The following is a 25,529-nucleotide window of genomic DNA, read 5'->3' as shown; positions in this document are numbered from 1 at the left end:
ATTCCCAGTCACTCCAGTATTGCTGTGGTTCTTTCAGGGCAGCTGTAATCAAAACAAACTTTGCGACCAGATATCTAAACCAAACAAATTTCTGTCAGGAGTCAATTACACTCTGTGTTTATTCAGATCGTCGTTAGTTGCTACCAAAATGAATGAAATCCTCTTTATGTATTCTTATAACACGACAGTTTATGCGTGCACAGATGACAAATACGGTGGGAGCAGCTACCAGACAGTGTATACATGTGGAAGTCATTTCCCGACTTACACCAACACTAATGTCAAAGCATCTGTCATTTATGTAAGTGTGACATGACACATGAGGTATCATGGTGATGCTATCGCCTAATGCTATTACACCACATGACCTTCAACTGGCAAATGTTGATGCAAATGATATTACAAAACTTATTTCATCACGGAAGAACCTACAACAATAAACCTTCTCTTACAGGACGTTGCAAGCGCGAGCGCAGTATTTAACAAGTAGTGATGTAGTGGTGGCGCTCACACCGACACTGGCACATGGAGCGAACCTACTGCTGGACCACACACAGAAAGTGGATAACATCTCCCCAGTGGAACACAAGTAGATACACACATCCTATCTTCTGGGAACACACACACAAATAAAAACCACAGGTAGGTCCAAAAACCTGCTCTCTGTTAGAGCCTGTATATAAATTAGGGGTAATTACAGTTAGACCTGACATGCTGCAATTGGAGTTGTGTTTCTGCTGCCAAGCTCACTTCCTGCTTCCCTAAAATAGGGGGAAATTGGCTTACCAAAGCCAAAATATGCAGTATTTTTTTTTGTTTAAATCAGTGGCTCTCCAACTACACAACATCAAAGTATAAGCAAGCCAAATAAAGTCAGACTGGCAACAATAGTTGAAACTCTTGACAATCTGCCAAAATGAGAAAGAACATGAAGATTTCAATGGGTTATACTTGTACGGCGCTTTTCAACCTTTAAGGTACTCAAAGCCCTTTGACACTATTTCCACATTCACCCATTCACACACTGATGGCGGGAGCTGCCATGCAAGGCCCTAACCACGACCCAACCCTTGAAGTGTCCTGCCCGAGGACACAACAGACGTCCCCCCCGTCCCCCGGTTTCTGATAATTATGTCCATACCTCCACTCTTTTGCTCTGTAGGACATGAAAAGCTTGCATGGGTTTTATTAATACTTATTTATATATTTCAGTTATTTCTCACCTGGCCTGAAAAGTGAGATGGTGGATGAGGTCAGCCTCAGTGTTGAACAGGGGCTCTTGGTGGCCCTGTCCTGGTACCAGCTGGCTCTCTCGCAGTCCAAGGCTCCTCTTCTCTATATGGATGATTACTGGCTCTGGTAAATGGCTCCTCATGACAAACAGTGGACTAAAGACAACCTGAAAGTGGACAATGACAAACATACATTGAGCCAAAACATTTAGGGCCTGATTTACTAAGATCCAGATACCACGCGTGACACAGCGTTTATCAACAATCAACTATTAGTGGGCGTGTTGCGTGTGATATACTAAGGCTAAGTGCACAATTGAAAAGTGGTGGATAACACCTTATTTATAATTGTACCATTTACCGTTACATCCCTAGTCCATTAACAAGTAAAAAGTCAAGGGCGGTCACGGCATGTTCTTGACGCCGATGTTCGTCAATTTTTTAGGGCAGTACAGCAAGTGACGAGGGCGGTTGCAGCACTTGCCGCTGTTGCCGTGTTTAAATTTGAGCCCTGCATACATACGTATCTCCTTTCTGAGCTGCCACCTTGTCGTGGTAGAGGAGTTTACGTGTCCCAATGATCCTAGGAGCTATGTTGTCTGGGGGCTTCTATGACCCCTGGTAGGGTCTCCCAAGACAAACAGGTCCTAGGTGAGGGATCAGACAAATAGCACCTCAAAGACCTTTATGAAAAAGAAACAACGAGCACTCAGATTTCCCTTGCCCAGACGCGGGTCACTGGAGCCACACTCTGGAGCCAGGCCCGGAGGTGGGGCTTGATGGTGAGCGCCTGGTGGCTGGGCCTGTCCCAATGGGGCCCGGCCAGGCACACCCGGAAGAGGCAACGTGGGTCCCCCCTCCAATGGGCTCACAACTCACAGGAGGGGGCGTAGAGGTCGGGTGCAGTGTGAGCTGGGCGGAAGCCGATGGCAGGGCACTTGGCGGTCTGATCCTCTGGTACATAAGCTAGCTCTTGGGACATGGAACGTCGCCACGCTACTGGGAGAAGAGTCTGAGCTGGTGTGAGAGGTGGAGAAGGTCCGGCTAGATGTAGTCTGACTTACTTCGACGCACAGCAAGGGCTCTGGACTCTCTTCCACTCTGGCGTTGCACGCACCTGGGGGGGGGGGTGGGCTGAGGTGGCATTTCTTGTTTCCCCCTGGCTCAAAGCCTGCACGTTGGAGTTTAACTCAGGACACGAGAGGGTAGCTTCCCTCCGTCTTTGGGTGGGGGAACGGGTCCTGACTGTTGTTTGTGCTTACGCACCAAACAGCAGCTCAGAGTACCCACCCTTTTTGGATTCCCTCGAGGGAGTACTGGAGAGTGCTCCCTCAGGTGATTGCCTTATTCTGCTGAGTGACTTCAACGTTCATACTGGCAACAACAGTGAAACCTGGAGAGGCGTAATTGGGAAGAACGGCCGCCCGGATCTGAACCTGAGTGATGTTTTGTTATTGGACTTTTGTGCTTGTCACAGATTGTCCATAACAAACACAATGTTCAAACATAAGTGTGTCCATATGTGCACTTAGCACCAGAACACCATAGGCCGCAGTTCAGTTATGTCATCGGCTTTGCGGTCTCATGTTTTGGACACTCGGGTGAAGAGAGGGGCGGAGCTTTCTACAGATCACCACGTGGTGGTGAGTTGGCTCCGATGGTGGGGGAGGATGCCGGACAGACCCGGCGGGCCCAAACGTATTGTGAGGGTCTGCTGGGAACGTCTGGCAGAGTCTCCCGTCAGAGAGAGTTTCAATTCCCACCTCCGGAAGAACTTTGAACATGTCACGAGGGAGGCGCTGGTTATTGAGTCCGAGTGGACCGTGTCTATTGTCGAGGTGGCCGATCGGAGCTGTGGCCGCAAGGTGGTTGGCGACTGTTGAAAGATTCTTATCGGGTGCTTTTGGCTCATGGGACTCCGGAGGCAGCGGACAGTAGACTCGCTATGAAAGCGCTAAAAACTACCAGTGTAGTGAGTTTACATAATTCAACCTCGGAACTTTAGTTATTAGAGAGTTCCGGTCGGACGTTTTTTCACAGGACACATTTCCGGGGTTGTTGTTGCACTAGTGAGCCACGGATGAGGAGATGCTGCTCCGTTATTGATTTAAGTAATGTCTGAATGTTATTAAAAGAGTTAGCTCCATATTTTGACACTTCTTCCATTCCTGTTTTTGTACACTACACTGCTACAACAAAGATGACGGGGAGAAGACGCTGTCGAAGTGGAGTCACATAAATACGACCGCCCACAAAACGGCGCATCCTGAAGCCACGTCAGAAAGCGATTTGAAGATGTTCTGTAAAACATAATCCATGCAACATTTTGACCAAAGAACCACCATTGCATATTATTTAGACCATAAGGAAGTGTTTAAAAAATAAAAAAAAATCATAATATGACCCCTTTAATGTGCCTTATAATCTGGTGCGCCTTTTGAAAATAGACCTGAATAGCAGCAATGGCAGTGAGCCTTAAACTTCCAGTGTGGCCTAAATTACAAATCTGTAAAAATAAATAATATAACAAAACAATACAAATAGTAAAACACAACATATAAATACAATATGTAGAACTACTTCCTACTTACATATGTATACTGACAGGTTACAATTTTATGACCAACTATACAATTGCATGATATCCATCAAAAGTTCTGCAGTAACAAAGATATTAAACTTTAGTTTTGAATGACACAGTCAGATATTTATGCATTTTAAAATATTTTTTAATATTGTGGTTGTAGTGGTGTGCAACTGCACTCCATTGTATTGCAATATTTAAATCTTCTACAGCTAAATGAGGTAACTGAAATACATAGGAGAAATATAATCTTAGAGAAAAATGTAATTTAAAACATTTGTACGCACTTAAGACCTTCAGTATATCAGTATGTGGAATTAAATTATGGAATGGATTAAGCAAAGCAATCAAACAATGTACTAATATGATCCACTTCAAGAAACTCTTCAAACTTAAAGTGTTTACAAAGTACAAAGAAGAAGAACCATGATAAATATTCTGAATTTATTTCATCCATCCATTCTCAAAATAATCTTACTTATCTCATCATATGAAATATGACTTACTTCACCAATTATTATTTATTTATTTTTATTGTGATTACTTATGGAGTATATTGTGAATAAATTGAGAACAGGAAGTGAACAAAAGTTTCAGCAACTGTTATGTAAAACAAAAAGGGGTCGGATTAAATAAGCTCTGCTTCTTCCTACTCCTTTTCAAACATGTTGAAAAGAGAAACTGGAAATTGTGATGTATCATGTTGTATGCTTGCATGTTCGAAATAAACTCAAACTCAACTCAACTCAACTCAACTCATATCGCGGTCACTATATTGCAGTACAGTTGTAAAATACTGCAAACTATTTCTACAAAACCAACATTTTGGTAAACTCTATTCGAGTAATGAATACACACCCCCGGCGCCCAAAAGAACACTCTTCTCGTCTCCAATCTTCTATCACTATATGTAAAAGTAGATTTAAAGTGTGTATCTTGGACACTTACCACTCTTTGTTGCATATGGGAATCAGGTTCAATAGTGATGAGGTTGCACCACACAAAGAGCAAAGAACCATCAGAACACGGCACCTAAAAAAAAAAAAAAGAATTAGTGGGCAACATGCCATATTGGACTTGACTTGATGATGTGGTGACTTCATTGTGTTCCAAAAGCGAAAAAGAATGGGCTTCATCAAGAACACTTCACTTGTGTTTGTTCCAGACGTCACTGATGGAATGTATGCCTTTTCAGTAATATGTCATATTATTGGTGTTACACTTGGGCAGCGCATGCTGAGTATGAGCACGTTTACCTAGTTTGAGTCCTAATACATTTTTATCACGGAACATTGCAAGGGTTCTGGAGATCATTGACTGGTTGGGTAATGGGAACAATTTTGTAGGAATGAGGATTCAAACCAATTACATAAGGTCATAGTAACCTGAAGTTCTTTATGGCGAGAAAAGGTATTGACCAAAATGAGCAATAAAGGATAGATGAAACGGCTGTGATGAATTGCAGGAAGAGGAGCAGGTTGCCAGAGAATGGAGTTAATAAGCGAGTTAACTGCATGATAGACGAGGTAGCCAGTGTGTGGGCGAGAGAGCAAAAGAAGCAGAGGGAAACAGTTTAAGGAGAAGAAAGAGCGAGATCTAAGGATTCAGCTACTAGACAACTCTCTCATTTGGATCCAACTATCCATATGTTTAATGAATGTCTGTTTTGCAGAGAACAGATAGCAGTGTTTGGAGAAAAGTCATCTGGGGTGGCAGAGTTGCAAGCTGTTAAAAGCATGACACTCATAAGGCAGCTAAAATTAAAGCGAAACAGACCGGAAAAGGCTGAGAACAAGTGACACAAAGAATACGAGCGGGAGGACATCAGCTGGTGCTTATCTAGCGGTGTGAACGTGCTTTCAAAGTAATGTATCGTGTAATGCCCCTTTCCTGTTTATGCTTAGCGATGGAGAGCATAAACTGTATTTTCTGCTTCTCACCGTCTTTGGCAAAAAAAACAAAAACAAAGACACTTGTTCAGTAGCCATCACGGTTTGTTCTCAAGTCATATGCCACAGGGGCCACCCAGGAGAAGAAGATCTGGTCACAGTTGGTGGTCTAGTCACCAGCGACAAATGGGTGTGGGATGGAGATATGGCTGTGCAAGATGTGCGTTTATCTGTTTGTCTGGCATACACATTCTAAATTTGCAATGTGCACTTCTAAGATTGTGTATACACTGTCAAAAACTGGTATACAGTAGGAGTTGATTTGTGTGCCTCATGGTATACTTCTCCACAGTTACTGTATATAACTTGCAGCGGCGTCATCAGGAATTTTGGGTAGCACAATCCTATTTTTAAATTGTCATACCTTCCCACCCTACACAGCACCCCTGATACTCGGTATAGACAATCACTACACTACCATGACGAGAAAATACTAAAAAATACACATCGTATGTAGCAATGGGCACCTTTCACATTTAAATTGATATAGTACCGGTACCTGGGAATCGATACCGGTACTCTATGGTACCAATTTTCTGTACATTTGTGTGTGTTCAAATGTGTTTATAAATGTTTTACTTTTTTTTTTAATCTCTTTTTTATTCAACATTCAATACTGTAATCCTGTTGCTATCTTGTTTTCTTACACTTCTGTGTCTCATTTGCAAGGATTATATAGTAGAGTTTGCATGCAGTTGTAGATCCAAGATGCTATATGGCAGTAGTGTATAGACAACAATGTGTTGGCTTTAGCAAGGAAGTAGTCGTTGCCATTGGGTTGAATGTGACAGTCTTTTCTTTGGTTGAGTCCTATAAGTGTTTATACTGTAAGTATTGTATTTATTCCACACCAGCTGTTGGATTGTAAAGTGCATCTTAGTTTTTGTTGTGATTACCAAATTTGGACTTGTTGAAATTGCCATGTAAACTTGCTAATGCTGATCGGTACCATGTCTACCTAAATTAACATCGAGCGAGCACATTCTGAAAAGAGGAGCCTTACTGTATTTTTGTGCAGCATCATCTTTCTTTGTTGGCATGTTACCATCCCTACAAATATGCATTCTTTCTTGGTTTCAAAGTTAAAGTAGAGTGTTTTTGTTAATACATTTTGCATTTAACAATTCAAATGCAAAAACAAGGTTAACCTGTTTTTACACTTGACTGTTAAAAAGTGACATGCGACTCTGCAATTGTGTGTTTTCTTGTTTCAACATTTTATCATTGACCCCAGTTAACTTATTTTCCCATTTGTAATTAATAATGTTGAAATATTGCTTGTATAATTAATAAAGGTTTCATGATGGAAACAGCTTTATCCTAAAATATATATATTTTTTTCCCTAATATTTTTTTGGGGGGGTTAGGCGTCCACTAAAGTCACATAATGAAAGGGTTCTATTAGGTTTAAGTGTGGCACATTGATTGAATGTAATCTAATGTGTGTTACATAAATGTGTTACCTGGACAACTTTGCCCTTTTCCTTCCTCTCAAGCTGCACATCCTGGGACCAGTCATCATCTCCTCTGGCCCGCACACAGAGCTCTGTCAGTTCTGCATCCTCCAGAACATAGGATGGCAACTTAGCTCCGGCCTCCAAGCAGTCACAGTGTTCTCTGACCACTGTCTGACCATTAGTTCCAACATAGTGCTGTGCCAGCCGCACTTCAATGGCCTCACTCAGGTAACTGCACATTACCTGCCGTCCACAGATTATCACCTAGAGAGGGAACATAGAAACATATATTATGTCATGTAAGTACTAAAATCTCCTGAGAACCAGTGCCTTCCGCAGTGAGATTTGTTCTATTTCTTTTGTCAGAGTTGTGAGTTACACATTTTAGGTAAAAATTGTCCCCTTTATGCAATGCATACATGTCCACTGAAGAGTGTGCTAGCTCTCAGGAGGATATATACTGTACTGCACAATACCATTTTTTAATTCAAATATAATTATAGAGGCTGAACAATCTGAATTTGGAACAGCAACTGTACCAAATTGTACACCATAGATACCACAAATCAGTCTTTCCAGGATTTCGCGATATCACGGTTGCGCCAATTCCCACAAATTCAACCATACCTGCAACTTAGTTCAAATCCAACAATTTTCCTGCATATTTTGGTCAGTCAGTGTCATTTTTGACAATTGAATTTGTCATTGACCTATGCTCAAATATGCAGGCCAACTAAAGAAAACTTATGTTTGTTTCTTGTGTAGATGTAGCAGAAACAGCAACGTGTAACAATATATCAACTCTTGCTCAAACGGCACAATTGTGCTCCCTCCCGCATACAATTAGACCCGCTTTCACTTCCAGTCTACGGCGCTAAGCCTTATGGGCAATGTAGTACATAAGCTTACCTCATAGTTTACATGCATTTATATATTCATTTAACCTTTTTTATCCAGAGTAAGGGAATTCAGGATATATTTTATTTGCAATGCTAACCTAGCCAAGAGGCATCCTTTACATGTTAGAGATGCTGAAATATGATGATAATCTCTCATCATCTCTTATTTACCCACAAAAATTACTGTTGTAGATTACTCCAAGGTTAACAAATGCTCTTAACGCGCGAAAGTAAATGTGTTGGAACATAAATGAATGCTTAAGGTGGACAAACATTTTTCAAGCGTAAGGTCTGCAACTTGTGGAAGACAGCACGGACAGAGGACAATAAGGAAGCCTTTGCTGGTGTTTCTGTCTGTATTTATAATGCATTTTTACTATTTTTAGTTATGATGTATTGAATAATACAGTAATTGGACAATGAGCTCCGAGTATGTGCTTTTACTGCCATCTACAGTCTACTTTAAAGTCTGTGTGATATCAATACAGGAATCATTTTCTAATATTTTTGTGTTGCAATCCTGTGCTTTTTGGGTTACAAGGAACACTGTATATGATGTTTGCACTGTACTACACTACAAAAATATGCAATTGCTATAAAAATCTTTGGCCGATATGATAACACTATAAATAGAAATCACCAATATTCCCCAAAGAGTCACAAAAAAGTCTAAAAGTCTCATAAATCAAATGTATTTCATTTCTCTGGTGAGGACTATGAGTGTGATGTATAATAAATATGTTAATAACAAGATAGAATTTGACATGAGTTAAATCTGATTCAGTGTGTCAATGTATACCTGCGTGTATCGTCACCATTGATGATGATACAGATTGATTAGATGGAAATAGATAAGATCGATTACAAAGGGTAGCGAGACAAAGGTTTATCACAAAAGGAGAGAGTCTTTCTCAACGGCCCACCACTTTCCCACTCTGAGGCTTTGCTGTGAATTAAAGATGACCAAAACTCTTATCCTATTATTCGAGCCAATGGGAACAAGATGGTAAAAATGTGTGGGACAAGGGGAAGGAATGTGAGAGTCTGTTTTGTCTGAAGAACAATATTGAGACATGCAGGAGCATTGACGGTGTCAAGTATATGTGTCATCATTGTAATATATGGCAGGGTATTTTGTTATGCTGTTGTTTTTTTTTTTAATACGGTGGCTCTGTTTTGCATTTGTGGAAATAATGAAACACCATAATTCTGTGTGTGAAAAAGAAGAAGACAAAAACCGATTAGTTTTAGTGGTGATGAAAACATTTTCTATTTTAGTTTTATTGGTAAAAAACTAAATTAAAGGTGAACTTAGAAGCAAAGACCAGTGTTGATTGATAACCTTTCGGGCAGTGATATGATGACCTACTTATAAACACGAAACGAGTGGTGGGGAAAAAGGTCACTATCATAACAGTGTTACACTTAGGTAAAGAGTTGTCCCTATACCAATATTTTGGTACCGGCACCAAAATGTATTTCAAAACTTTTTGATACTTTTCAAAATAAAGGGGATCACAAACAAATGTCATTATTGGCTTGATTTTAACAGAAAATCTTACGATACATTAAACATACAGTACAGGCCAAAAGTTTGGACACACCTTCTCATCCAATGCGTTTTCTTTATTTTCATAACTATTTACATTGTAGATTTTCACTGAAGGCATCAAAACTATGAATGAACACATGTGGAGTTATGTACTTAACAAAAAAAGGTGAAATAACTGAGCATTTTTTTTATCCATCCATCCATTTTCTACCGCTTATCTCTTTCGAGGTCGCAGGGGGTGCTGGAGCATATCTCAACTGCATCCGGGCAGAAAGCAGGGTACACCCTGGACAAGTCGCCACCTTTTCAAAATAGCCACCCTTTGCTCTGATTACTTTTTCGCACACTCTTGGCATTCTCTTGATGAGCTTCAAGAAGTATCGTAATTTCCGGACTATAAGCCGCTACTTTTTCCCCTCGTTCTGGTCCCTGCGGCTTATACAAGGGTGCGGCTTATTTACGGCCTGTTCTTCTCCGACACCAACGAAGAGGATTTCGGTGGTTTTAGTACGCAGGAGGAAGACGATGACACAATGATTAAAGACTGACTTTTCATATACCGGTAGGCTGGTTATTTTGATAACGTACAGGCGAGCACTTTGTATTACTTTGCACCGTTGTATTATTTGTACTCTGCACGAATGCTGTTCGCCATGTCAAAGATGTGAAAGTTTGATTGAATGATTGAAAGATTTATTGTTAATAAATGGGACGCTTTGTGTTCCCAAACAGTCATCTCTGTCCCAACAATCCACTCCGTGGTAGCAGGAACCCCTATATACTACGGTAATTACACATCAAAACTCTGCGGCTTATAGTCGGGTGCGGCTTATATATGGAGCAATCTGTATTTTCCCCTAAGTTTAGCTGGTGCGGCTTATAGTCAGGTGCGGCTTACAGTCCGGAAATTACGGTAGTCACCTGAAATGGTTTTCACTTCACAGGTGTACTTGATCATCAAGAGAATGCCAACAGTGTGCAAAGCAGTAATCAGAGCAAAGGGTGGCTATTTTGAAGAAACTAAAATATAAAAAAAAAATTATGTTATTTCACCTTTTTTTTGTTAAGTACATAAATCCACATATGTTAATTCATAGTTTTGATGCCTTCAGTGCCAATCTACAATGTAAATAGTCATGAAAATAAAGAAAACCCATTAAATGAGGAGAAGGTGTGTCCAAACTTTTGGCCTGTACTGTATGTTTCTTATTGCACTCAAAGAACCATTTTAAAATAAAAACTAAAAGTCATTAAACACACTGGGCATTTCTTATTGCACTCGAGTAAAATTGTAAAGTATTCTTTATTACATTTAGCCTGCCATAATCTGGGATTAGGTTAGAATATAAAAGAAAGTAGGGTTGCACAATTAATCGAATTTTAATCGTGATCACGAATGTGGCAGGAACGATTAAATGAGGGTCATCGTGGACTCATGTGAAAGCAAGTAAGAGTGAGTGACTACAACAAAAGTTGAAGTAACTCAGCTCAGGAAGTAACTCCCGAAAATATAAGGAAAAATAAATGTATTAATACATCGGTGTCCTCCACCCCCGCAAAGTCACCCACAGGGTACCAAAAGGCACGCATTTTAACCCCGGAACACGACTGCATGCTTCTCCGTTCTCTAGGCACTCTCTGGGTGCTCCCACGCGGATGAACCAACAATAAACACCACAACGAGTTGCATGGCCAAGCTGCGTTGGTGAGCACATTTAAATAAATTATCGAGTTGCGGGGATACATTAACGACACTTCCTTTCTTTTCTCAATCGCCATCGTTTGCCCGCGATGTAAAGCTGGTTGCTATCAGAGCGGGCCGCCCGCCCCAACGAAGAGCTACAAAAGCGGGGGTGCCCAAAATACAGACGACCGTAACATCAACCGTGCACCGAGGGACCCTGTATCCATCCACCTCTCAAAGACACGCCCAAATAACAGCCGTAATAATGGTTTATTTGGCCAAAGGCATAAGTCATATATATACTGTGAGCAATGAATGTGTTCCTTTGTATGTGTATGTTAATATTGCTAACAATAATTGTGATGATTATTTTGGCCATAAACGTGCAGCCCTAATAGAAAACTTTATTGACATTGTAATAAGCTTCATGTTCACCTCTCTTGGTCTGTGCTTTAAGACAAATACAATCATTGGTAAATACTAAAAATAATACTATGGCTATACGTACAAAGATAAGACATTCAGCAGGTAAAACCCACATTGTTAAAGATAAAACAAATTGTAGGAATTTGTAACAAAATTTAGTCATTTCACAAGCATTAGTTTACGCTACGCGGGCGTTTATTATTGTTCTAACAATTAGCAACAAGCAGCTGTGCACATATGTGTATGTGCGCAGCAGGGGAGCTTGTTAACTATATTACCTTTAAACTCCTTGTGCAGGTCTGGATGATTGTTATTTAAATGTTTACCTAAGTTTGAAGCAAAGATTGTAGTAATACTTTAATCCCACCTTTGGCGAGGCATGTTTAAAGAAGCACTTGCACCTCTTGCAGTGTGGTGCTTCTTTGTTTAACGCGTCACATTTATCGGTAGTTTTGAAGATCAAATACCTCCATATTGCGTTTCACGCACCCTCTTTAATAATCAGTAGAAATGCCGATTTTTGCCATATTTCCCCATCACACTGTTTTTGCTTGTATGCGCAGATGTGTGTGCGTTTTGACACACTCCAAATCATGCGCCTCTGCTTTATATGTCACCACCGCACGGCAGCATGCGGATGAAAAAAAACAAACGGTATTTTTCGGAGTTATTTCATTAGTACCGCGGTACTTTATATTAGTACAAGTATACCGTACAACCCTACTTAGGTGTAAAAAAAACACCGTTTTTTTTGTTATTCTGATAAGGTAGAAGAGGCTTGAAATATCGCGTGAGAGATTAAGGATGGCTGCTATTCAAAGTGCAAACCCCAAAAGAATAATTTAATATTCACCCATCAGCCTTACAAGATTTGTTTGTGTGGCTAAAAGACCAAAAACGTCAGTCAAAGAATATTGACTGAAGTTGAATTGAGTTCATTGGGAGTCAATTGGGGTAGACTACTTCATCTATCTTGATTGTGGAGTCCCCCAGGGATCAATTCTTGGGCCCATCCTGTTTGCCGTTTATGTTATCTTACTCGGTGCTATTCTTAAAAAGCATCTTTCGGGTGAATGCCAAATATATCTGCCACTAAGCAAACATGACCATACCGCTGACACCTCTACCCGAATGTTTGAAAGACATTAAGTGAAGTGAATTGTATTTATATAGCGCTTTACATTGTAAAACCCATCATCTACTTTTTAAGCTACATTTAAACCAGTGTGGGTGGTACTGGGAGAAAGGTGGTTAAAGTGTCTTGCCCAAGGACACAGCGAAAGCAATTAGGACGACAGAGGTTGGAATCGAAGTTGCTGGCACAACCGCTCTACCATTAAAGCCACACCGCCCCAAGGCCTGGTTAGCTCAGAATTTTTCCAAAGTTTAATGAGAGGAAAACTGAAGTTGTGTTGCGAGGTCACACCAATCCTGTACTATAGTTTGGCTTTCTTAGGAACTCTGTGTCCCACAGCCACTAGCATTGGCGTCATTGTAGACAATTATTTTAAGTTGGACAAATAAATTAATGTTAATCAAGATTTTACAATCGCTGTTTTTTATTAAAGGCCTACTGAAACCTACTACTACCGATCACGCAGTCTGATAGTTTATATATCAATGATGAAATCTTAACATTGCAACACATGCCAATACGGCCGGGTTAACTTATAAAGTGACTTTTAAAACTTCCCGGGAAATATCCGGCTGAAACGTCGCGGTATGATGACGTATGCGCGTGACGAAGTCAGAGTAACGGAAGTTATGGTACCCGTAGAATCCTATACAAAAAGCTCTGTTTTCATTTCATAATTCCACAGTATTTTGGACATCTTTTGCAATTTGTTTAATGAACAATGAAGGCTGCAAAGAAGACAGTTGTAGGTGGGATCGGTGTATTAGCAGCGGACTACAGCAACACAACCAGGAGGACTTTGTTGGAGCGCTAGCCGCCGACCTCACCTTGACTTCCTACGTCTCCGGGCCGCCAAACGCATCGGGTGAAGTCCTTCGTCCTTCTGCCGATCGCTGGAACGCAGGTGAGCACGGGTGTTGATGAGTAGATGAGAGCTGGCTGGTGTAGGTGGAGAGCTAATGTTTTTAGCATAGCTCTGTGAGGTCCCGTTGCTAAGTTGCTAAGTTAGCTTCAATGGCGTCGTTAGCACAGCATTGTTAACCTTCGCCAGCCTGGAAAGCATTAACCGTGTATTTACATGTCCACGGTTTAATAGTATTGTTGATTTTCTATCTATCCTTCCTTCTATCCTTTATTTTTTTGTTTCTATATGCAGTTAAAGCACGATGCTATCACGTTAGCTCGTAGCTAAAGCATTTCGCCGATGTATTGTCGTGGAGATAAAAGGCACTGAATGTCCATTTTGCGTTCTCGACTCTCATTTTCAAGAGGATATAGTATCCGAGGTGGTTTAAAATACAAATCCGTGATCCACAATAAAAAAAGGAGAGTGTGGAATCCAATGAGCCAGCTTGTACCTAAGTTACGGTCAGAGCGAAAAAAGATACGTCCATCACTGTCTCTCAAGTCCTTCACTGTAACGTTCCTCATCTACGAATCTTTCATCCTCGCTCAAATTAATGGGGTAATCATCACTTTCTCGGTCCGAATCTCTCTCGCTCCATTGTAAACAATGGGGAATTGTGAGGAATACTAGCTCCTGTGACGTCACGCTACTTCCGGTACAGGCAAGGCTTTTTTTTATCAGCGAGCAAAAGTTGCGAACTTTATCGTCGATTTTCTCTATTAAATCCTTTCACCAAAAATATGGCAATATCGCGAAATGATCAAGTATGACACATAAAATGGATCTGCTATTCCCGTTTAAATAAAAAAAATCATTTCAGTAGGCCTTTAAAGATCAAAACTTTTTTTATCTTTTAAACATTTTGAACAGGTCATGCGCGCTTTTATTTTGTCACGTCTAGACTACTGTAAAGCAATCTACACTGGAATAGGTCATCATAGAAAATTGGCAAAATTGAAAAAAAGGGAGCAGAGTAAAACCCCAGTATGAGCGGCAGGGGGTGAAATTAAACAAAAGACATGTACCTGTTTCTGGACACCGTTAAGTTGCACCACCTTTATGATGAGTGAGGCCGTGCGACCTTTGTCCTCGATGGTCCTGAGCAGGGTCCCCACATTGTCCACATTGAAGGCCTCGGACCAGCGCCAGTTCCCCCAACCTTCGATGCAGATGTGGAGCAGCTGCAGCATGGAAGAGTGCGGGTGACATGCAGGAAAACAGAGACAGAGGCACACTTAACATCAGAGGGTAGTCTCCCTGTCCTTTATTTATTGCTCAGCATAAGGCGCATAAACAACAAGATTTTGTGTTTAGAAGATTTCGGTGGGGAGACAAACACAAAGTTCCTGTTTACTGGTGCAGAACAGTCCTGCTGCTGTGCAAAAGTAGAAGGACGCACACAATAAACTGGCTGGTGGAAAACAGCTGATGTGGAAGCTAATTGTGGCGGCGTGTGTGATGGATGTGGACCAGTCGGTTCGGCACACGTCTAAATCAGAGGCAGATAGCTTGGCTCTCAAGCTTTTCGGCTTCATATTCATCACTTCAAAATCAAGCCCACCTGTGTGTGTGTGCGTGTGTGTGTGTGTGAGGGTAAACAAACAACAGCTGGAGGAACCAAGAGACAGATACAGAATACATTCATTTTCCAACCATGTTTTATATAATATATTGAATTATTGACAACGCCATTCTGTGTCTATACAATGTTCTTTTAGCTCTTGTAAATATGACACTTATTTATAGGGATGAGCCGATAGATCGGTATCGGACAATTTTCCCGAAAAAGTATGTGATCGGCCATTGCCGATTTATGTTTTTTATGCCAACCACAAACACAGATCCTTTCTAGCTGACAAGCGGCTACCAGCCAATTATGTGTGTCCATACACAATGTGGAGTGATTACCCTAATTAAAAAATTAACACCTCCTTTACGGCAAATAAACTGCATTTCCTAGTGTCTTAAGTATCATTATCAAGCCTTATTATCACTTGAGGACAAGGCTAAACATGTTACACATTGAGAACAAGCCAGAAGCGGGGCTGCTAATATCTTAGCTAACCTACCTTGAAAAAAAGCTAAAGAAAAGTGCTTAGCAAAGTTTAAGAAGTGTTGATGGAACCATGTTACAGCAGAAAGTAATCAGTTATAAACATGAAATTAACTAGTAGATTAATGAGAGTATAGAGGGAGATTCATATTACAACTGTTGGTGTGTCAGTGTTGTCACAGTCAGTACACGAAATGTAAGAGGAGGGCGGATTAATCCATAAATTTGTGGTTTCGATATTATTAATTTTATTTGAAGTCACTCGTACTTTACTTCTCATCTTATTAGCTATACAATATTTTATTTAGTTCTATTTATTTATTATATATTTACTGTATATTTGTTTTATGTTTTATCTTCTTATGTCTTACTTGTATTTTATCCTTTATTTCTACTCATGGTTCTTGCTATTTTACAGGTTTTATTATTTTTACTTTCCAGCGTTCCTCAGAGGGAACCATCTGCATCAGGGGTTATCGGCCGTGCTGTGGGGGGGCTTTGTGTGGCCTTGGTTTGATGACGTCCTGGTGCAGATGGCTACTGTGTTAGTGTTTACTCACCTGTCTCCTCTGTACTCAGCCATGCATCCATTTGTTCATATAGTTGCATATGTGCGTATGTGTTTATGTTTGGAATTTCTGTCCGTGTGAGATAATGGGGGATCTGATATTAGCTGGGATCAGTTAAGATGTATGACGGAATATCTGTATCGTGTGATCGGTGCCAACAGTCTCCAGTTAATTTAATACATATGTTTGGCTCTGCCCATCCCTGAACAGCTATTGAACGGACATTGTTAAAACTTTGTCTGTGGTCACTGGCGAAAGGATTGAACCGATTCCTCGAAGTGGACTATTAGCAAATCCCATAGCAAATCCAAAAAGAATCTTGTAACATTCACTACTTTGTTGGCTGGAAGACACATTGTGTTAAATTGGAGGGCAACAGCACCTCCTTGCCACATCGCTGGATTAAAGATAATCTGTAATTTCTCAAACTGGAGAAGATTAGGCTGACATTGAATGGTTGTTCTGCAAAGAACTGTGGGGTGCCTTTCACAGATATGTAGGAGAAACTCATCTCTAAATTAACCCTGATTGAAACGAAACTAGGATGTGGATGGTTGACGAGCCTTTTGTGTGTTTGTTGGTAGTTCTAATGCAGCTGTCTGGGGTTTTATGTTGACATCGTTCTGTTCGTTTTTTTTTTTTTAAATGTATTTTTTCTTTATTTATTATTAACGTTATTACTATTATTTTCCCTTTTTTAGTATTGTTGTATTGAATATGAATGTGAAGTGAACTATATTTACATAGCCCTTTTCTCTAGTGACTCAAAGCGCTTTCCATAGTGAAACCCAATATCTAAGTTACATTTAAACCAGTGTTGGTGGCACTGGGAGCAGGTGGGTAAAGGGTCTTGCCCAAGGGCAGTGACTAGGACGGCGGAAGCGGGGATCCAAACTGGAACCCTAAAGTTGCTAACACGGCCACTCTACCAACAGAGCTATACCGCCTGCCTGTCTGTCTATCTGTGTTGGCCCTGCAATGAGTTGGCGTTTTGTCCAGGGTGTACTCCGCCTTCCGCCCTCATGCAGCTGGGATAGGCTTCTACCATCCCCCGCGACCCTGAGAGGGACAAGCGGTAGAAAATAGATGGATGGATATATACATACACACGTGTGCACACACACACAAATGTATATATATATATATATATATATATATATATATATATATATATATATATATATATATATATATATATATATATATATATATATGTACGCAAACACACACACGCGCACACACACACACGCACACACAACCACACACATATTTAAATAAAAAAAAAGTGTTTACATTTGTCAATTGTATGTCTGTAAACACCCAATAAACAAATACTTTAAAAAATATATTTATGTATACTATGCCAGTTATTCATTCTTTATTGTCCGCCCTGAGATCGGTAGGTTGTGAGTTCAAACCCCGGCCGAGTCATACCAAAGACTATAAAAATGGGACCCATTACCTCCCTGCTTGGCACTCAGCATCAAGGGTTGGAATTGGGGGTTAAATCACCAAAAATGATTCCCGGGCGTGGCACCGCTGCTGCCCACTGCTCCCCTCACCTCCCAGGGGGTGAACAAGGGTGATGGGTCAAATGCAGAGGACAAATTTCACCACACCTAGTGTGTGTGTGACAATCATTGGTACTTAATTTGTTAATAAGCCATCGACAAACTATTTACTAACTTTACTATTACACATTTTGTATTTTTCTTTCGCTTTTAGAAATGGTAAATAAGAACATGTTAAATAAAAGAACTGAACGAAAAAGAGCGAGCAAGAGGGAACATGAGGGGGGCGTCTGGCTTCACTATACTGTCCCAGAGGAGAAGCAAGCAGATTAAAACACTAAAGAGTCTTTTTGAAGTATTTTTTAAAGATTTACACGTCACTTTAATGTGTTGAACTTTTAAGCAATCTTTTCTTTAAAGAAAAACAAATTTCTCCTCAGGTCAAAGAGTACAGGGGAGCCCTGGTCGAGACCTTCTATGTTTCTCTCCGCTGCGCTCGTTCCTCACTGTTTGAAGGCAGATTTCTTTACAATAACATTCTTAATCAAAGCCTGAATTCGCTTTCTTTGAGACCGTCTCTCTTTCCTGTCGGCCGAGTATAAGTGACATAAATTCTTAGATCTCCTTCACGATGGCCATGATCACAAGGAAAGTGGCAAAGTGGTGTAAATAACCAGGTGATGGAGGTTAAGATTAGGCCTCAGGGTGGAGAACTACTATATAATTCTTTAAAGAAGCAAGGCAATTATGAATAAAGTAGCCGCTTTGTTAGATGAAACAGAAATAACCGAAAGCCTGCTTTAAGGTCTCAGTATTAGTTTCAGTCTCACTGAGTAGTTAAGAAGTATTGGACTGAAGTTAATTATAGTCCAAATCTTTAGTACACTTACTGGAAGCCTGTGCAGTGCCTCAGCACCATCTGTGTGCACTGTTTTGGTATTTCAACACTTTTCTCTTCTTTAACTTGTCATCCCTCCCTCCTTTTCTTGCGGCTCAACTTGACCTTTAAGACAGACGTCATAATAAGAGCGTGTTCTCAAACTTCAAACGACGACTGCGTCTTTTGTTCTGAGTTGTCACTGCTTTGACTCAGGCAATGAAAAACAAGAAAACGCCAATAACATAAACAAATTGGACACATAAGACAAAAAGAATTAAAAATACAAAGATTTTTTTACCTCTTTCCAACTTTTGTGACACAGAAAAAAAGCGAGTCGGCCACATGTGGTGGCTTTCCGCCCATGGATTAGACCAGTCCATACACTCTCTTTCAATTAATTCTACCAAGAGAAAGTATTATGTACCGTGAGTAGACTTTTTTGTAGAATGGCAACACTGTGCAAACTGTTAAAAGCAAAATTGTGCAACAAATGATGCCACCAAGTTATGATATGTCCGTGAGACAATTAGGAGTTCAAAGTCAACTAAAAAAAAATACACTATTAAGTTGAGTTCAAGTCATTATTGAATTATTAATCATTACATTACAATGTACTCAAAATGATGACATTTTCAGTTAATAAATACTGTAGTTGTTAAATGTTTTGGCAGGAAATGACACAAAATAGTGTCAAAAGACCACAAGACGTGTTTTAAAATAACCGTATACTGTAGTACCTCAATTTAAAAGTGCCCCAGCTTAAGTGTTTTTTAGATGAGAGCTGTGTCGCTGTCCATTGTTATGCTTTAAGTTGCAAGAAGAAATTTGAGTTACAAGCATCCCCGTCATTAGTTGGCGTAGAAAATGTTAGTGAATGCCGTAAAATCCGTCCAAAATATTCAGTTTACACACTAGTATTAGCTGAAAACCAAAGATGGACATAACTTTGTTTTTCCAGCCATGGTAAGGAAAAAAGTGAGTGTGATGGACAGTGTTTTGGATGACATTTATCAAATAAAAGAAAGAAAACATTAAAAAAAAACATGACATGAGTATGTAGCAGACTTGGCAAAGCATTTCGAGCGTAGCACTGCGAGTGTGCATGACACTGTGTTAGAAAATCTATAAAGCCAACCAAGGATCTTAAAATAATATATAAATAGCGTACAATTATCTATGAAAATATGGAAAAGCTGCTGATGGTGTGTTTGACGGATAAGCAGCTGGAAGGAGATACCGTTGAAGTACACTCTCCAAGGTAAAAACTGTACATTACATTAATTCATAAAATTACTGTAGTACATTCTATTTATAATGTTCTTTTTTTACAATATGTATTATCTAAAAGTGTGTTTTTCTTTTTAAATTGCATGATACATGTAAAAATTGTGCTGTTTCGGGGGGCCAAGCACCAATTAAATTGATTTCAATTCATGTTATGAGTTAAGAGCGCCATCACAAAACCAATTAAGCTCGTAAATGGAGGTATAATTGTATTGATAAAAAATAATTGAGTCATGTAGTGACGTTGTATTATGCCTATCCCCTCACTTGATGAACTTGTGCACAAGTTGCACGGTTAAATTGTTTACCAAAAACTATTCTTTAATATTATAATTGTTTTTTAAAAGGGTATACGAAATGAAAAATAAATCTGAAATATGTATATAATCCACAAGGATTTCAACTACAATGATCAATTATTATAGTGGAAATATGTGAAAGTACAGTCACATTCAAGACGGGGATTGGATCACCACCGGATGCATCAATTGTACTATCAGACATGCCTAAATACTTTACTGCTGACAAATGATGAACACATGTTGACTTTTTAATGTTTTTCTTCTCAACCAATTATGTAAGTGCCAGCTTTTGAGGTTGCTATGGGAATCACATGTATAACCCAAACATGGAACCGACATATTCAGTAATGGTGCTAACTTCTGAGAAGCACCCGCCTCAAATAGTAATAATAACCCATGAGTCAATCAAACAAGCAGATTCTTTCATAGGTCTATGTCACGTCTAGTGCTTGTCTTGTTTAATCTCATCCCAGGACGAAATGATTAAGCGCAGTCTTACTCCGTCATTAGCAAAGCTATGATGATCTACTTTGCAATATCCCCATTAATACTGAGGGTGGCAAGGTCTGCAAAAGGACGTCAACGATCAGCCTCAGATGAAATGAACACAGGATGTTCAGTCGTGCTTCTGTGTTCATAGGGATGCCGTGGCTCTTGTATTTGGGCTGTCTTTTTTTGCAGTACTTTAAGGTTTTTTAACCCTCCTGTTATGTTCATTAGTCAGGAACAGCAATGGTGTTCCTGGGTCGATTTGACCCCCTGCATGTTTAGTTATCCAAAAGATGTCCGAAACCCCAAAAAATCCTAACAAGCATTGTTAATATTTTTTTTACTAACTCCGTTACTAACGAGTCTATCATTATTTAAGGTAACCAAATATTTAGCTCGTTTGGACGGCATGTTTTGCAAAAATGGGCAGCGACCTTGGAATGCCACCAGCCTTTCATCCGTTGTGATATTAGGGCCTGGTTTATAGAGTAGTGGAAGTTGCTCTACCCACTTGTCCCACACTGTCCGCCTCAATTACTCTGGAGAAAATGCGAGAAGTCTCTAGAGACAATGTGGCTCAAAATATAGCATTGCCTGTCTTTGCATCCCACAGACTGGCTGTCAATTCACCCAGCCAAAATGAGGAGCCCCAAATACGCACATAAATGTGTTTTGCCCAGCTCCTTCCACTTCTCTAAAAAAAAAATAAGCCTCCCTTTTAGATTATTCATTTCCAGAATGATTTTCTGTATTGAATCTGGCATGACCAGCTCAAAAGTTGACTTAATGTCAGTCACACGAGGCACTGCCATCTTAGTGGGCTGTCTTTATTACGTTTTCTGCAAGACAGTTTTGCCTGGCGCTTATTTTGGGGATGAACACCCCTGTGTTTTACCATTTTTTGACATGAATGTCTTGCATGGAGGAATAGGAATAGTAATTAGACTTAGACTTCCTTTATTGTCATTCAAATTTTAACTTTACAGTACAGATAAGAATGACATTTTGTTGCATTAGCTCGTTGTAGTGCAGGATAAAAGAGCAATGAGGTGCAGATATAAATAGATTTTTTATTTTATATTTTATTTTAATAGATAATTTCCTCATCTGGTTAAAAATGTTAATGTTTTGAATCAGAATTTTGCCCAAGATAGTCTTCATCCTCCTCTCTTTCACTGTCATAATCAATGATGACTTCCAGAGTATCACAGACAGACGACCTTTTGCTCCTGCTGCTCATTTGGTAAAGGTCTGCCTGACAGAGTGTGATGTTGGTAGGACTCCTTATACAGAGAATATTTTATGTTTTGCCCCTACCCGGTTGAGTGTTAACTGAAAGTGGGTGGAGTTTTCCCGCGAGAACAAAAATGGTCCTCGCCAAAAGTTATAACACTTGCACCTGTGTGCGTGTGCGTGTGTGTGAGATTGGGGTAAAATATGTCTGACAGTTGCAAAGAAAGAAATAGTCTGACATTTCTGACACCCTTTTACCTCCAGTTTGACTGCTGGGTCAAATTGACTCGAACAGTAACGATGTGATATAAACATGCAGAGGGTGGTTGCAAATATGCAAGAGGAAACATTTTCATATCATACGTTGATTACACTAATTAAGACAATCGGAAGAAGTTTCATACTAAAAAAATTACTTTCAACTATTTTTCATAGATCTTCAAACTTTAAAACGGGTCAATTTGACCCGTAAAATAACAGGAGGGTTAAACGAGGTCCTTCAGTGAAAGGAAACATTTTTGCACAAGAACGACCATTATGCCAATGTCAATTAAATGCCAGTGCTGCTTAATTCTGGAGGGAAAGGTCACATCTATTTGTGCTGTCCGTGGTGCTGAACCAAGAGGTCCAGGAGTGTTCACCAGTATCTTCATATTGGGGTCATAATTAAACAGCGGGTCAAGTTAGAATGATCTACAATTATCCTGGATAATTTGATTCGACTTGACTTGTTGTGTGAACGCCACAAGACACACGTTATTTGTTATGCAATTCTTACTAAATGTCAACCAACCTGCACACAACACAAACATTGTATCAACCTAAACAAACATGTTTAAATGTAGTGATACATTTGGCAAAAGAAGAGGTATAAGTTAATTCAAATTCAAAAGACAACAATCACAATGAGAGACGTGGTTGCGTAGCTGACATCACAGCCTGATGTGATTTGGTGAACTGGCAAAATCTCAATTGCTGAACTCTGGAGTCACAATGCAGCAGAATCATTAACAGGACTTTTGTCATGTGGAGTTTCACCAGAAATGGTTTCGCTTCCCAAACGTACAAGCCTTTGTTGTACTTTCAAGGCCAAGGACTTGGCAGGAAGAAGAAAATATTTTCATCATTTCATTCAAAAAATGCTAACACATTGACATGTTTAAAAAATTATGAAGCAAGAAAAAATATATTCTCAAAGTTCAATGCTCATCAATGTGAATTATTGAATTATTACACCAATTCAGAAAGAGAGAGAGAGAGAGGTTTCTGTGGGACAAAGTCCACAGAGTTGAATTACTTCCACGTATAAACATAATACACACAGGAACCATGACAGAACAATGGCTCATCTGATACACACCACGGAGTCATAACATAATCTCACAGCAAATCAGAGGGGGAAAAACAAGCCTCCTAAGTAAATATTGGGCTGGCAGAATTTAGAGTGATGAGAAGGATTTCAGAAAACCGAGATAGAAAAAGAAAAAGGGGGTGACAAATAAGGAGACTGCCAGTCCTCATTATATTTCTCATGGAGTCTTGGCTGTAGAGTTTGTGGTCAGGAGTTAAGGAATTGAGTGAGTGTATTGTTTTTTTAAAGGTTGGTTACAAAAAATGAAAATATGTCTCTTAAATGTAAACATAAATTTTTATTGTTGGACATTTATCCCTAACAAGTACTGGTGGGAAAAATAGCATAGTCTAGGAATAAGAGTAAATAAGGAAGAGTGAATTGAGGGAAAAGACACAATAACGAACAGTTCCTCTTTCCCAAACAAGTATAGTCCAACTCAAATGCCTGCGGTGCTCATTTATATGCAGTCTCTTCATTTCTACATTGCTGCAGCCAATAGAAGTAAGAAATACACTTTTGACCATCTATGTTTAGTATTTTTTGTTTTCTTCTCCATTGGCAAAAGAAAGTTAATAGTATCTTGCTGTCACCTCTGATTACAGAATGTGAGGTTAAATAATATCTAGTGATGGATAAATGATGCCTTAGTGAGTGTGTGGCACACTAACTGGCTGTATTGACACTGCATTTATACTATGTTGGTGTTTTATAATAACACCACTTGCTGGATTAAAAAGTCATTACATTTAACTTGCAAATAAAATTATTGGTTAGCATTTTTTTTTTAAAAACAAATAGTGCAGAAAAAAAGATAATGAAAGGTGCAACTTTGGTCGATTAGTCAAATAGTAAACAGGAAACGAAGAACATTTACAAGAACAATGTGATTTCACACTTCGGAATCTTTTTTTCCTCTTCTTAGTTCTATTTAAATTGATGATTGTGACAAAACGCTTCCTAAAAAACGCTTACAGCAGCTGTATCAGTCACACTTTTTTTCCTTCATGTAACACAGACACACACCGAGGTATCGATTGGGAGACAGTATCACTCCTTGTGTTTCATAATGTGTCAATGCTTCAGTATCGTTTGACCCATCAGTATTATCATCAAAACATTGCTCTGATCTGAAACATGGTGTTGTACTGAAAAACATGAATAAAAGAGTCATCTACTAAATATGCCACTTTTGAATTATTTAATAATCCCTGAGGGAAAATTAAGTGGTCAGCATGTTGGCCTCACAGGCAGGACAATGAGAGTTCAAATCTCTGATGATTCATTTCGGGTCGTCAAGCTTCCTCCCACATCCCAAAATCATATTATGACAAATCAAATCGAATGGAGGCACTATATTGACCATGTGCGTGAATGTCCACGCTCCAAATCGATCTGACAGTGTACATGTGTAACTAATGCTGTGAGTCAATTTATATATTGTTTATGAAGTTTATTTTTTAACTATGTCTGGAAAAAAATAGCGGTGACGACTTCAATATGCATATTTAAACATTTTCAAAATATGAATTATAATACTGGGTTATAAAAGTCACTGTTGAGCTAAATTTAGGCTAAATTTACACTAAAGTATATACAACACATATAATCTAAACCAGGGGTTCAAAACCTATTTGACCTCAAGACCCAGCTTTGCCACTACAAAGTGGCCCAGGGCCCACTCAAATATTAACACTGAACGAATCTTACTTCTGATTTAAATATTTTTCAACCTTAGTCAATAATTATATTTAACTTACTTAGAGTTTAACGGGTAAACTAAATTGTCAAATGATATGAAGCCATGTGTTAATCCCAAATATTATTCGTTTTTAACACATAAACCTTAGGCCTGTGTCAGGATGATTACAAAACTAAGTACCAATCAAATATACTGCATAAGAAAGGACTCATAAATAACTGATGAAAAATACATTTACAAACAATTGTTTTGTGCTAAAATAAATAAACTAAGTTAATAATAATAAATGTTTTTTTTTAAACTAAACTGTCAATAAAACAACTTGTTTTT

At 39.4% G+C, this 25,529-nt stretch overlaps 1 protein-coding gene across 1 annotated transcript in view; it reads right to left on the bottom strand.

The window, feature by feature from the left end:
* The window catches only part of LOC133660324 (intermembrane lipid transfer protein VPS13B-like), a 563,168-nt gene that overhangs the window by 51,353 nt on the left and 486,286 nt on the right, over nt 1-25,529 (bottom strand). The window contains 4 exon segments of the mRNA XM_062063728.1: nt 1,224-1,399; nt 4,765-4,848; nt 7,229-7,486; nt 14,851-15,006. Coding sequence (XP_061919712.1) covers nt 1,224-1,399; nt 4,765-4,848; nt 7,229-7,486; nt 14,851-15,006 — 674 coding nt within the window.

This window comes from Entelurus aequoreus, linkage group LG11, assembly GCF_033978785.1.
Source record: "Entelurus aequoreus isolate RoL-2023_Sb linkage group LG11, RoL_Eaeq_v1.1, whole genome shotgun sequence".
Taxonomy (NCBI): domain Eukaryota; kingdom Metazoa; phylum Chordata; class Actinopteri; order Syngnathiformes; family Syngnathidae; genus Entelurus; species Entelurus aequoreus.
Note: the sequence above shows the minus strand (reverse complement) of the source record. Positions and strands in the feature narration are given on the sequence as shown.